Below are 15,577 nucleotides of genomic sequence, written 5' to 3'. Positions count from 1 at the left end.
ATGTATCTTCGTCAGCTTCTTACGGAGATGCACGTCCCCATTGACACCGCTTCTATCATCTTCGTCGACAGTAAGAGTGTGATTGCCCTTGGTGGCAATCCTATTTTTTCTAACCGTACCAAGCATGTGGGTGTCCATTTTTGTTTTACCAGGGAACAGGTTGAGCTTGGTACCGTCCGACCCTACTACATTCCTACGGCGGACAACCATGCAGACATGCTTACAAAGTCCGTCAACCGCCCCATCCTCGAGTGTCTTCGCGATCGGATCGACATTGGTCCACCACCATCATCCTCCGCACGTTGAGAGGGGGATCTTCCTCTCCTTTCACATTTTTATCATCATTGTATCGGGCACATGAGTCAGTGAAAACCCCATGAGGGCATGGCTCATGTGAAAACCCACTGCATTGCATTTTTTTCCATCTTGCATTCCCTATGCATAACATTCTGTTTTTGTGTTTGGGTCTTGGTTGCACCTACGGTGTGCCTCGTGCTACCTATTCTAGCTTTGTAACCACCTTTTGGTGTATATGATCTTCCTTCAGTTCTTGTGCATTTTGTATTTGTGAACTTCAGTTCTCTTTCATTGTTTGGCACTTTGTCAATGATTACTCATGCAAAGTTTGGGTTTATCTCTTGGCAGAAAAATCTCAAGCTTTCTCCCGCTTCCAAGAGTGGGTGAATTTGGTCGAGACTGCGACCACACAAAAGGTTCGACAAGTCCACTCTGACAATGGAGGAGAATTCATCTTCAAAGCCTTTCATAATTTTTGCTCACAAAAATGTATAAGCCGTCAATTTTCCACACCTCACACTCCTCAGCAGAATGGTGTGGTTGAACGCAAGAATAGGATTGTTCAGGAGATGGCCCATACCATGCTTTCTTCTTCTGATCTTCCTCCCTCTTTTTGGGGAGAATCTGTGAGCACTACTGTTTGCATCATCAACTGTTCTCCTACAAAAGCAGTTTCTCATATGACTTCAGAGGAGGCTTTTATTGGACAGAAACCTTTCGTTTGTCATTTCAGGGTTTTCGGTGGTGATGCGTATGTTCATATCCCTAATTGTATGTCGAACAACCTCAAAGTTTTCAGGTTCCTGAATACGAGGGTAAGGTGTACAGATTGCACTCTGTGAGCTATTAATTGTTCCAGATGTTGAGAAATCTTGATGTACTCTCGGATTCTCTGATCCGTATTCTTACTGACAGTCAGAGTGCCTTGGCGTTGGCTCGAACTTCATCCTTTCATGGCAAGACCAAACATATTGAGGTCCACTTTCACGTCGTTTGTGAGATGGTCGCCGACGGTATCATTACACTAGAGTATTGTCCTTCTCAGGATAACCTTGTTGATCTCTTTACCAAACATCTTCCTCGAGATACTATTGATCAGCTCCTAACCTGTATGGGAGTCGGATCCCCGTGCTGGAGTTGAGAGGAGGTTTTGGACATGTCATTTCTAGCCCATTTTACTCCATTTTATGCCACTTTTTATCCAAATATTTATATGATATTATTAGGGATGTTTCCATATTTTCAGTGATTTTATAGCTTAGTTTTAGGCTTTTTTAGGCATTTTATTATTTGTCCAAATTAGTAGCTTTTTCGCTACAGCCGACTGGCTCTACAGATATGTATATAAGCATGTACATTGTTCATTCATAATTCATCCAATAGTGTTGGACTTGGCTGTCTACTTTCTCTTGTTTGATCTCTACTTGCTTCCGCTTCGTATTCACATATTCTCACAACATGGACTGTCAATGTGTGGTGCTTGATGCGTCGAGTTGGGGCATCCGGGTTAGAGCTCTCTCGTGGTCATTGGCGGGGGCTTGCATCTTCAGTCGGATGAAAGAAACTTGTGATGGGGGACTGTGAGGTATCTGTGGCGTGCATCTACAAAAGACTGGAGATGTTATCATCGTCTATGAACCTGAAGGGTCAATGAGGCCGAAAGGATGTTACATGTGATCCATGAGTTAATTTGATGTCAAGATAGGATTTTAAGAAAACTAGCTGCTGAAGAAAAACAAGGCCAACGTACTATGTAGAACCTCTATGTACAATAGAGTAGGCAACAAAACAACCTCATGTGTAGGGACTCATAATGTGTTGTCCTCATGGACTGTCTCCATATCCACTGCATGGTGTAGGCTTGCACTTCAGTTCTAGTCTTAATCATGGTTTAGTCTACACTTCATATGTGGAGAAGTGATTGAACCTTGTGTTATTGATGGGATTAGTATAAGAAGAGGTCTCAAATCGAGGACTTGCCTTCTCTATGCTTATGATTACTTTTTCTGTTCAGGTAAAATCTGAGCTTTTGGAGAATCTAGACGATCAAGAAGAGAAGATTTTGGAGCTTTCATCACAAGTTCAATCCCTAAAAAATTCAGCTCAAGTGGCAGGTATTAGCTCCATTTCCTGGCAATGAATTATGTTCTGTGCCTAGTATGCTTATTGGCCTGCCTTTGTATAAGGATGGTCTACGTGGAATTTCGTGTTAGCAAAGCCAAAAATAATTACAGATTACTAAAAATTGTTGAAATAGAATCTCACTTCTCCTCTCCCTTTTCATCTCTTTTTTTCCCCCTTTGTCACATCGTCTCTCTCTCTCTCAGCTCAGTTTCACAGAGAGGGTGCGGAGCGACTGGCTCGCTTCAGAGCACACCCAGGCATGTTCTTCAGGGAGCTGTGGACACCCCCTTCACTGATGTATACCATTCTATACCCCCAGTATGGTACAGGATGGAGCTAGCTAGGTTGCATATCATGATTGTATACTCCATGCATATAGCTTTGCATTTTTCTCCTAGTAGTAGAGCTCCATCCCCCGCACACCCAGATTCAGCTTTTTTTTTGTTCAGTACTTTTTCATTTTGTTGGGATGACAGAGGATACCCCATACAGGTACTCCGATTTGTCTCATAGGCCGAGTTCGGTCTTTTGGAAGACGTTAATAAAATCTTTCTTTCTTTCTCTCTCTCTCTCGCATGTGTGCGCTCTTTCCCCCTGGTTCTTACAGGCTGTATTTGGCCTCAAAAGACATTATTCTTGTGTGTGTGTCTGTGTGTGTTTTGGGGGGCGGGGGGGATTGATCAGGTCTCACAGGCTGTATTTGGCCTCGAAAATTGTTAATCTGTGTGTGTGTGTGTGTGTGTGGATTGATTGGGTCTGAGGCTGTATTCAACACTATCTATTCAGATGTCCAGTGTATTATGAGATACCAGGAGAGCTTCATTAGGGAGAGATTTGGTCCTCTGAGACAGGTGATGCACTACCGAGATTAGAGTTATTTGGGCCTCCACCTACTAGAGTTGTGTTGTCACCGGGAAGCCTTATTGAGGCTACAGACATGGAGACAGGATCAATAGGATACGACTAAAATATCTAGTTTAGACTTATTTGGGGCCTCCCAAGTGACTGTGATGGATACTCAGCCTATTCAACATATGAGGGACAGAGAGCCCATGTGTGGGTCACCAAAGCTCACCAGGCAAATGTCCCCCAGACCTGAGACCCGCTATCTCCTTGTACACTTAAGAGTTATCAAGGATTGGCACAATCCCTTCAGGGAGCCAGATGCCCTGGCCCCTCAAGACTGCCCTGAAAAAAGACATGATGTGAAGCTGCGACAACAGGTTCAAAACACAACCAATGATGGCAAAAGAGCTGAACATGATGCTTTACTGCTTGATCTGAATCCGATCAAAGAATAGAATGCAGGGATCTGAAAGGATATCCAAGCTGTCTAGGAGTTCAACTCCCAAACAAAGTTGGAATTGGCTGAAACCTCCATATGGGTGGTAACTTTGAACCAAATACATATGACCGGGCTCTGACTCGCTCAGAATGAAGAAATGAAGATGAACGGAGGCAAGCCCAAGCAGTCATCACAGTCCAGTACCAAACCCCAATAGGGGTAGGGTAACTCGTCTTATAAAGACAAAATCATAGGAACGCCAAGAATACTCCTATCCCCTCGAATCATGACATGCTCAGGAAAACCTTTAGAGATAATAAAGGTGTCCTGCTCCCAATTGGGAATAGGCTCATACTGATGAAACCACTGGATTCCTAAGATCATGTCACATCCCAAAAGAGGAGAGACAATGAAATCTCGCTGGAATGAGGCCTTTTGAACTTGAAAAGAAAACTGCTGTGCCTGTTGAGATATGTGAGTGGGGAGACCAGGTGCAAACCCGTCTACCTCCAAATGATAGGACACTAAGGTACAGCTCATGTTGGTAGCCAACTGGGGAGAGATGGCGTCCTCAGAACTACCCATGTCAAAAAAGATTATGAACTGTTGGCCCTTGGCAGAGCCATAAGCTCGGATCAGGCTTTTCTGTGTGGTTGTTGCCTCACCCTCCTGCTTAGCATCAAGTACCACGGATGGCATGGGATGCATAGAAGGTAAGATCTGAACTGCATTGGTGGTAGTAGGCGGGTCTGGAGGAGCGGGGGATACTGCGGCAACTGTGGCAGAAGGCTCTTTAGAGGCTTGCTCCGCTTGCCGTTTTGGACAATCCTTCTTACCATGCCCAATGGTATGACAGAAAAAACATCGATTTTCTGACTGATACTGTCTTTGCTCCTCTGGAGGAAGATAGCCTCCAGTGATGCCTGCTTGAGCCTTTTCCTCAGGGGTCTTCGTAGGCTTAGATTCCTTACCCCCTGAACTAGAGCTAGAACTGTTGTCTGTCTTAGTACCTCATCTCCAGGCTCGACGAGCTATGTGCAAGGGAGCAGTAGAAGGAGCATTGATTTATGCTCAGACAGCTTCTATCTCATCGATAACCGCTGTCTCATCTTCTAAAGTCCTTCAGTTGGCAAATCTCCTTTCTCATTCAGACATTTTTAAGGATGATCTCCCACCCAGTATCCCGCAGTTAGCAGAACCTCCTAGCAAGTTTCCCTATTGTCTTTCCAAGACTTTCACGGGCAAGCTAGAACAGCTCTCAGTTCTTGCAGACATTTGAAACCTGTTCCTTATGGACGCATTTTCACAGTCATCACAGACCACAAAGCACTTAAGTGGCTCCCGACGATGCCAAGTGCCCAGTGGAGTGCTTAGCACACTAGACAGGGTCAGCTATTCCACCAGTTTGGAGGAATGATCAAGTACATCCCTGGTCAGCATAACCCAGTAGAGCAGATGTTCTTAGTAGAAAGACCACCATCCAGACCAGTCCGGAGTCTACCATTCTCAACATCCTTGGAAAAGACTTAAATAGCATAAAAGATCAGTATGTCAATTCCGCAGAGTTTGGTACTCATTCCAGTTTGGCCCTCAATTTTGAGCTTGGCCTTTATTCAGTTCACAGACAGGTAAATAAGTTTAGACGAGATATCCACTTCAAGAAAGGGGATTGGGTCTATTTGTGTATATTCCGTAGTTTTGGCCCTTTTTCAATAGTCAAAAAGTTAAGTGATGTCTCCATGAAGTTAAAGTTGCCTACCAGTTGGACAATGCATGATGTTTTCCATGTTTCTTGGCTAAAACCATATGTTCGTCCAGAAGTGTTTGATGTTTCAGATGAACAGCAGCAAGACGTGGTAGACGAAGCTAAAGTTATTGAGCCTGAGCAGATTCTTCTTCATCGATGGAAGCATGGTTCTGGTTGACGGATATGTCAGTTCTATACGAAATTCTGAGATCGAGGCACCCACGAAGCCGTATGGCTCGACGAGGAGTTCTTCTAGGAGTATCCCCAGTTGTTGGCGGACTACTTGGAAGCCATGAACCTGCCGCCAAGCTAAGCAGGAGGGAATGTCACATGCACTCTGCACTCAGTGCATGGTGACACGATGGCTCATCATCAGCAGTGCAACATTTGTACAGTATTAGAACCCAGTAGGATGATAATTGTCGTACGCCGTGACCCCATTGTACATCCTCAGTCCAGGATAAGTCAGGCACGAGCTACGTAGGTCATTCCTCAGCCTTAGCAGGTCAGTTAGTCAGTCAAGTCCCTTAACCCACTTGGAGAGAATCATTCAACGCGGAAGCTCTGGGTAGTCTTCTTTCAGCCCTAAACACTCTTGGAAACCTTCTGATGCAAAAACGCACCATCTGATGCAAAAACGCAGGTAGAGAGAGAGTAGAGAGAGAGAGTGAGAAGTGCTGGAATTTCAGTATATACTATGGTACAAAAAGGTACATATCTTTGCAGCCCTTGGCTGCCCTCTTGAAAAGGTGATAACACACCCAAAATCTGCCCTAGACTAGGACCCTACTGATCCAAACCCCTAGTGGGTTGAATGACTCAAACAAAGAGCAAGTGTGCCTTTATATAGGCCTTGGAGCATGTGGGAAACTGGCCGACTGCTGGTCGGCCAGTTACTAATTCATAAAATCAAATTAATGCAGCCGACTGGGTCTTCTGGATGGGCCTGCTGCCAGCACCTTCTGTCCTGTCCCTTTGGTACTGCTGATGTCATCCTCCATGCAGCCGACAGCCCTTCTGATCCATGCTTTGCTCCAAGTCCTGCTCCATGTCCATTTTCTATTGGTTCATAGTCTTTATCTGCTTGCCCCTTCTGGATTTAGTCTTGAGAAAGTCCATGGCATTGCTGCATGACATCCCCCTCTGCTAAACTTGATGACGGGAATCCAACCTGCTCTTGGATGATTGTCATCATCCCAATCCTGTTCCGAAGTCCCTCTGTCATCATCCATCCCTGGCAAACCTTTTTCTCTGAAAATCCGGTCTGTTCTCCAAACCACTCTGTCTCTGATGAAGATCTATTCATCTGGTCTTCCTCTAGTCCACAATCCATTCCTGCCCTGACTCTGATCACCGTCTTGGTCTTCGTTCCTGGAACTGAGTCTGGCACTCTCACATCACCCTTGGAGGATCAACCTCCCTTGGGACCGTTACCTGAGAACCCATCTGGCTCACGGAACTGCCATCTCCATCTGGCACTGTGGAACACCACCAACAAACCTCCTGGGAGTTCTTCCTGATCTGTGTTCCCGCCTTGGGCTTCGAATCCGTGTACTTTCCTGTACCTTGGACCTGTACACCATCATCTGGGACTGTATCAGTGTTTAGCTTTGCTGAGCCTGATGCTCTGATACCAATGTAACACGCGGAAGCTCTGGGTAGTCTTCTTTCAGCCCTAAACACTCTTGGAAACCTTCTGATGCAAAAACGCACCATCTGATGCAAAAACGCAGGTAGAGAGAGAGTAGAGAGAGAGAGTGAGAAGTGCTGGAATTTCAGTATATACTATGGTACAAAAAGGTACATATCTTTGCAGCCCTTGGCTGCCCTCTTGAAAAGGTGATAACACACCCAAAATCTGTCCTAGACTAGGACCCTACTGATCCAAACCCCTAGTGGGTTGAATGACTCAAACAAAGAGCAAGTGTGCCTTTATATAGGCCTTGGAGCATGTGGGAAACTGGCCGACTGCTGGTCGGCCAGTTACTAATTCATAAAATCAAATTAATGCAGCCGACTGGGTCTTCTGGATGCGCCTGCTGCCAGCACCTTCTGTCCTGCGGCGGCCGACAGCCCTTTGGTACTGCTGATGTCATCCTCCATGTAGCCGACAGCCCTTCTGATCCATGCTTTGCTCCAAGTCCTGCTCCATGTCCATCTTCTACTGGTTCATAGTCTTTATCTGCTTGCCCCTTCTGGATTTAGTCTTGAGAAAGTCCATGGCATTGTTGATGCACATGACATCATTCATGCATGTAGAGTCAGTAGAAGCCTTAGGGTTTGCATCAGAAAGCACTCTGCATTCTGCATAATATGCATTCATATGCCTGTGCATCATTTAGAACATCCCAAAAGCCTTAGGGAATTTACTAGGATTTATCTGGTATTTTTCCATATTTTTTGGTATTTATTTAGCATTTATTGTCGTTTATAAATATAAACTTTATTAAATAAATGACCAGCCAACTTGACCAGCCTCTAGTTATAACTTGGTTGAACACAATGCTAATCAATACACTTAAATACACTAAGATTTGAAGGACACTTGCTCAAATACAAGAAGTAAATTGCTGAATTGACAAGAGGCACACAATGAGCCGGAACGGCCGACCCCTCCCTTGAGTAAATTGTATTACTATTGGAGAAATTCAATACATAGCTTCACGGGCATCCATTGCCAAATCCTCCATGCCAATGCATATGAAATTCAGCATTTAGAAAACAATGGTATGTCGATGTAGATCACCAAGGAGCTGCCTTGATGCCCGGTCCGACTTCAGTGCCCATATTCTCTACCATTGGCTCTATGTTCTACCAAGCAAGGTAGCAACATCTTCAAGAGCACATAGGACAAGAGAAATACTACACAGGGCGGCTAAACAAGGAGTCCTGCCCTTCTACTGAATAAGTAATGACAACACATTGTCCAATTAGCTTACCAGTCTTCATAGAAGTTGTTGCAAGCGGAAGCCTTCGCGTTGGAAGCTTTAGGAGTGTTGATATCTTCGATTTGCCGCAATCCTTCGCGGCAAAAGTCTTCAAGAGAATGAAGGGAACCCTGGGAAAGCTTCCCCTATGGTTCAACTTGAGAAAGGAAGGCTGAAATTAGGGTTTTCAGCAAAAGGACTAGAAATTACAGCAAAAATGAGAGCTGTTTTGCTGAATTTCAGTCATTGGGAGTGAGTAGGAGAGTGATTAGCACTTAGAAACACTCTTGGAAGCTTGGAAAACACCCTAGCAAGTTGGGTATGGCTATGGAGAGCTTGGAAATGGAGAGAAATGGTGGAAAAAAAACAGAGTTTTCAGCCTCCAAAAATCCTCATGAAGAGAAAACACGAATTTCTCTTAATAAGTAAGTGAATTGGGGTCCAATCAGGTGAAGGGACATGGGGAGATGCCCATTTATGAGTAAAAAGGGAGGATCAGGTCCTGGACATTGAGTCTTGTCCGCCTCGGGACTTCAGTGAGTGTGAACTTGGAAGTGGTCATAATTTATAAGTGACTTTTGGACGCCCAAACTTTAATGAAGTGGGAACGCACTCACTTATAAATATTGGGCAAGTCCTAAGGGCTATTTGAGCCTAGATTGGGTAATACTTACCACCTGTTCACATGCCACACAACCATGTCAGCAGACAGTTTCACACGCACGGTTCACGGGCGGGCGTCCCCTAGCCCGGGACTACACATAGGTCATGCAGGCATGAAAACAGCATGCAATTTCATTTGCAGGCAAGCACATAAAGATGCTATGCAATGTAGCATTGGCATGAGCAATTTCCGTTGATGAAACCATATAAGACCAGGCGTTTCCAGGTAAGTATATGCGATACCAGACCCAGTGGAAAGCCAATCCTCCAGGCGTTTCCGGGCATGTACACAAAGGCACAAGTCCCAGCGGAAAGCCAAGTCCTCTAGATATTCCGAGCATGATAATATCAAGTCCCAGCAGAATATCATATCCAACTATACAGCATGACACGTGTCAATCACATGCATAGACACATTCCATAAGCCATGGACACCAATCCAATATGTACATAGTGTGAAAGCAAGAGTGAACCATTCGGGTGGCCAAATGGTGACATTCCCCCCCGCTTCTAAACAGTTGTCCGCAAGTGAAATGCATCCAAATATGCCTGTAGTAACTGCGGGCAATCTCCAAAGAACTCTTCATCTACCCATTTAGCATCAATGGGAAGATAGTTCTTAAACTTCACAAGGTAACGCCTCACAACTTTGCCTGCAAGCAAGCTTGCGTTCCTTGTGATACACAATCTGTTCTGGCTGCAAGATCTCCTCAAGCTCATCCACTTGTGGTGGATCCTCCATGACCATTTCACTGGGCTCCGGCCCTACATACTTGCGAAGGAGACTCACATGAAAAGCATTGTGTATGTGCCAATGACTAGGTAATGCCAATCTGAAAGCCACTTCATTGATCTTCTCGATCACTCGAAAAGGCCCATAGTACCTAGTTGCAAGCTTAGGATATGCACCCTCTTTGCCAGGCCTCTTTGCAAGTCTTGCTTTCTCAAATTTCAGCAATACCCAATCATTCTCTTTAACATCCAATTGCCTTCTATGCTTGTCGGCAGCCTTTTTATGCTTGTCTTGTGACCTTGCAATGGCTGTTCGTACCTGAGCAAAAGCAATATCCAAGTCTCTTAATCTCATCCTTTGTGCGAAGGATGGGTGGCAAAACCACCTTACCATAAACAATCTCAAACGGGGCCTTTCCCGTAGATGCATGCACCGTGTTGTTGTACGCAAATTCCACAAGCGGTAAGTACTTCTCCCAAGAAGACTTCTGATCTGCCACATAACATTTCAAGAGATCCAACACGGCTGAATTTGCAGCCTCACTTTGCCCATCCGTTTGAGGGTGATAAGCTGATGAGAAGTCCAATTTGGTGCCCATATTATCAAATAAGGCCCGCCAAAAGAGACTTGTAGTCCTGGGATCTCTATCCCCCACAATGGACTTTGGCATTCCATGATGTTTGAACACTTGTGCAAGGTATATTTTAACCATATGCTCAGCTTTGATGGTCTTTTTGACCGGCAAGAAATGAGCTTGCTTGCTAAACCTGTCCACAATTGTCCAAATTGCATCATTACCCTGTTGGGTACGTGGCAAGTCCATAATGAAATCCATTGTAATACTTTCCCATGGCTGCGTGGGAATAGGCAACGGCGGAAGCAAACCTGGTGCCTTTTGCCTATCAAATTTGACCTTTTGACAGGTGATGCACGTACATGTGCCTCTATGTCCTTCCGCATACCTGGCCAAAAAAAATACCGCTCAATCATGTGCGTAGTAGGCATTATGTCTCTATGACCAGCATATGGAGGAGCATGGCACTCATCCAAAACCTTTTGTCTCATGTCAGACACCACACATAGGCAATTATCTTTCATGAGATAACCCTCTTTGATCACATATGAGGCATGTGCATGACCAGCCATCAAATCAGCTCAAATAGTGGCAAAATTAGCATCCGTATGATGCAAATCACGCATGGTAGACAAGTCCCCATGAGAGGCAACCGAGATAGCTGCTACATACGGCTTTCGTGACAATGCATCGGCCACTACATTCTTCTTTCCTGGGGTGTGCAAGATCTGAAAACGAAACATAGAGAGGAAATTGGCCATCCTCATATGCTTCTCTGACAACTTAGTTTGAGTAAGAAAATACCTCAAACTCTGGTGATCTGTCTTCACAGTGAAATCAGCCCCAAGAAGGTAATGTTTCCATATAGTAAGTGCATGAATTACAGCCAAGAGCTCTTTCTCATAAATGCCAAGAGATAGCTCTGCATCATGCAATCTACGACTCTTATAAGCCACGGCATGTCTCTCTTGATTAAGGACAGCCCCTATGCAATTTCCAGATGCATCACATTCCACACAAAAAGGCTTTTGCAAATCCGGAACGATCAACACTGGACCATGAGTAGTTGCATCTTTCAATTTGAGGAATGCATCTCTCTCTACATTAGTCCATTTGAACACGGCTTTCATCTTTGTCAAATCATGCAAAGGAGAAGCAATCCATGCAAAGTGCCGAATGAACCTGCGGTAGTAAGAGCATAATCCAAGAAAACTACGGATCTCATGCACCGAACTCAATTCGGGCCAATTCCGAATTGCATCAATCTTTGCAGGATCCATCCGCACTCCATCTTTGGACACAATATGCCCAAGATAATGTATCTTTGACAAGAAGAACTCACTCTTCTTTGCATTTATGAAGAGTTTATGCTTATGGAGCTCTTCAAAAATAATAGCCAAATGAGCTTTATGCTCTTCTTCGGTCTTCGAGAAGACTAGGAAGTCATCAAAGAAGACACCTGTAAATTTCCTGTACCCACGGAATATGCGATCCATCATTCTATTGAATGTAGCCGGGGCATTTGTAAGACCAAAAGGCATAACAAGATACTCATAAAGCCCAAATGCTGTCCTGAAAGCAGTTTTGTGTACATCCTCAGGCACTACACGCACTTGATGATATCCACTCTTGAGATCAATTCGGCTAAAGCATGCCGATCCATCCAACTTGTCAAGGATGTCGTCTATGCGTGGGATCGGAAACCGATTCTTGATGGTAAGCTTATTCAAAGCTCTATAATCCACACACATACGAAAGGATCCATCCTTCTTTTGAACCAAGAGGACGGGTGAACAATATGGGGAAGAGCTTGGCTGAACCAAACCCTTCTCAAGAAGCTCATTTACGTGCTTCATGATCTCCTCTTTTTGGGATACACTTACACGATAGGCTGGCCTATTAGGTGGTGAGCTACCCGGCACAAGATCAATGCGATGATCTTCCGATCGTACAGGTGGTAACTCATTTGGTAACTCATCAGCAAAACAATCATTGTGCTCTTGCAAAAATTTCAGCCTATCATTACAAAGAGTGTTTACATGTACATTATTTTCCTCAACAGGATCTCGTACAAAAATCAAGTACGCAAAAATACTCTTTTTCATTACTTTCTTAATTTGTACATGAGATACAAGGGGAATAGTATCACCCTCTTCACCAGCATCAATTACATGTTCTCGGCCTTTATGCATGAAGGTGATCCTGTTAGTCTTGTAAGCCTTGCACGGATCAATACGTGTATGCCAAGGCTTTCCAAGCAATACATCACAGCCATTCAAAGGCGCCACAAGAAAATCCTCATGATCCACATAGCCTTGAATGTGTGCGCAACTTGCCAAAAATAGGCATGACCTGCACTTCTCTACCAACAAAGGTAGCCCCTGCTTCAATTTGAGGACCCATGTCCTCCACTTCAATACCCAAAGCAGCTGCCATCTGAGTGGATATGAAATTCTCCATTGCATAATCATCAAACATAAACAAAGCGGGTTGATTCTTAAGTTGTCCCCAAGCTTTGCATACAACCCTATCTTTGCTATCATGTGAAGTATTGCTCTGCACATCCGGAACCATATGCACATTAGGCTTCGGTACATTAGCATTTTCAGCTTTGTTCTTCTTATTTGGGCATGCTCTTGCCATGTGCTCAGTGCTGCCACAAGTAAAGCATTTGCCTTCACGCATATATTGCTCCTCCTAGACCAAAGTTTGCTGGCTTATAAGGGCGCTTTTTAGCAAACTTATTTTCAGCTTTTGGACCTAATTTGGCTTGGTTTTGGTCCCTTTTAGGTGGCTGTCCATCATTTTGCAGGTTTTGGACAACCCTCTCTTTGCCTTGAAATGAGGGTTTAGCCTTATTGGATCGACTCAATTTGAGTTCCAATTGCTTGGTGGCGGTGGCGGCTGCAATTAATTGGTGTAAGGTATGACCAGGATACATTTGTAATCCCGCTTTGTACACGGGTTGCAATCCCGATTGAAACCTTCTCTTCCTTTCCGTCTCGGTGACATGCATAAATGGAGACACCTCCAAAAGCACTTTCCAAAACTTTTGTACATATGCATTTACCGATTCCCTCTCATTTTGCTTTACCCAATCCCATTTCATTGTTATCTCATTCAATGCATTGGGAGGCAAGAATTGAGCATAGAACCTCTCCTTGAACTCTTCCCATGATCTAACAGGATTCGGTGAGAGCTTCTCCGTGAGCCACCAATGGGCAGCAGTGCCTTTCATGAACATGCTTACATGCCGGATCATGGATTTCTGAGTGAAATCCTCATCACTGAAAGCAATATCAAACTGGGCAATAAAAGCAAGTGCCTTTGATGCATCATATTCTCCATGATATGTGTCAAACTTCACAGATTTGTCTCCGGCTTTGAAGTCACGAGACTTTTATGCATGTGTGTGCATCTCAACATGTTTTCCCCAATGTTTGTCCATTGGGACAGCCCCTGTGGGACTGGCATCATTTTTGGACCAAAAGGTGATGCATAAGGCATAGATACATGTGCCTTGTAAGCATGAGGCATGGCTGGCCCCTCAACATGCATTGATACATTTTCAGCCATAACTTCTCCCTCACGAGCACACTCGAAGGCATGAGTGGCATGAGAGATACGCGGAATGCCTGCACCAACAGAAAATTGCAGCCCATGTTGCATGTGTTGTGCATGCACATTTTCAGCCGGCAATGGCATTTGACATACATTTTGACCACTGCCATAAACATTGTATCCTTCACGGGCTACATGAGGTATTCCTGCATGGCGTAAAGTTACTGATTGTTTCTCTCCCATAGCATGGAGATTTATCCTCTTAGACATAAGTTCTTGTTCGGGCACGAGTGGGGATTCCAAGACATGTGGGATGGTTGCCTTTTTTGCATAGGCATCCTCGGTACGAGCCAAGTATGCACGTGCTGCATCCCTCGGTTGCATGTGCAACTCTTGAGCAATCATTGCCATTGCATGATCCATATAAGATTCAGCTTTCTTGGCCTTCAAACGATCATGTACCAATGGATCCTCGCGGCGATAGAGATTCAATTCTTGTTGTTGTGCATGGAGAAGAGCCTGCATACGAGTAAGTTCAGCCCTCGAGACTATGGACTCTTCTTCTTGCATCTTCTCTTTGCCACGGGACGGCTGTCCCACATATTCATGGTCCCTATTGTGCACCACATGAGTTTGCTCATCCTGTAAAGCATTGGAGGCATGCATTTCATTGTCCCTGCCTCTTGTATTAGCATCTCCAACATTCATTGTATGGCTGTCCATAATGTTCTAAGTGTAGAGATAGCTAGTGTTCACGGTGATCGTCTCTCACGATAGAAGTGAAAGAGAACCGTATGCTCTGATACCAATGTAACTTGGTTGAACACAATGCTAATCAATACACTTAAATACACTAAGATTTGAAGGACACTTGCTCAAATACAAGAAGTAAATTGCTGAATTGACAAGAGGCACACAATGAGCCAGAACGGCCGACCCCTCCCTTGAGTAAATTGTATTACTATTGGAGAAATTCAATACATAGCTTCACGGGCATCCATTGCCAAATCCTCCATGCCAATGCATATGAAATTCAGCATTTAGACTGCAGAGGTATTGGCTCGCTGAAGCTCCCGCCCCCCTCCCTGCTCGCGCTACCTGCACACCTGCGCCCCCCCGCCTGCCTGCCTGCTCTTTCCTCGCGCCCCCCCTCATTCCTCGCGCCTTCTCCTTGTCCCCCCCGCCTGCCTTCGCTTCTGCGCCCCCCTCCCTCGCTGCACTGCCCGCCGCCCCTCCTTTTGCCCCCCCCCCCCCCCCCCCCCCCCGCCTGCCTTCGCGCCCCCCCCTTCTTTCGCGCCCACCTTCACTCTGCAGCACCCCGCCCCCCCCCCCCCCCTCCGCCAGCTCTTTCTCCACCCCTCCCCTCTTGCGCGCAGCTCCCGCCCGCCCCCCCCCCCCCCCCCCCCCCCCCAGGGTTTCTCCTTAGCCGCTTCACCCCCCCCCCTCCTTTTTCTTGCTGACTACCGCCCCCAGGGGGTTTTTTCTCCGGCCTTCGCCTTCCGCCTCTCTGTGTGCAGCTTGGTTCTTGCAGGATTTCCGCTTTCGCCTCGCCTTCGCCTTCGCCATAGCTTCAGACACTGATGGAGGCTCCTCCCGCCTCGCCTCAGAGGGACTCATCCGCAGCCCCCTCGCCCGCCCCTGAGGACACCCCCATCAGGCTTTCTCT

At 45.5% G+C, this 15,577-nt stretch overlaps 1 protein-coding gene across 1 annotated transcript in view; it reads left to right on the top strand.

Moving 5' to 3' along the window:
- The window catches only part of MAD1 (mitotic checkpoint family protein), an 88,110-nt gene that overhangs the window by 12,245 nt on the left and 60,288 nt on the right, over nucleotides 1–15,577 (top strand). Inside the window, exon 2 of the mRNA XM_086816524.1 lies at nucleotides 2,312–2,411. Coding sequence (XP_086672650.1) covers nucleotides 2,312–2,411 — 100 coding nt within the window. The remainder of the gene's footprint in view (nucleotides 1–2,311; nucleotides 2,412–15,577) is intronic.

The sequence above is a fragment of the Cibotium barometz genome, chromosome 22 (genome assembly GCF_041138505.1).
Source record: "Cibotium barometz isolate CiBa-2024 chromosome 22, ASM4113850v1, whole genome shotgun sequence".
NCBI classification, from domain to species: Eukaryota; Viridiplantae; Streptophyta; class Polypodiopsida; order Cyatheales; family Cibotiaceae; genus Cibotium; species Cibotium barometz.
The sequence above is the reverse complement of the archived record's forward strand: the minus strand, read 5'-3'. Positions and strand labels throughout refer to the sequence as shown.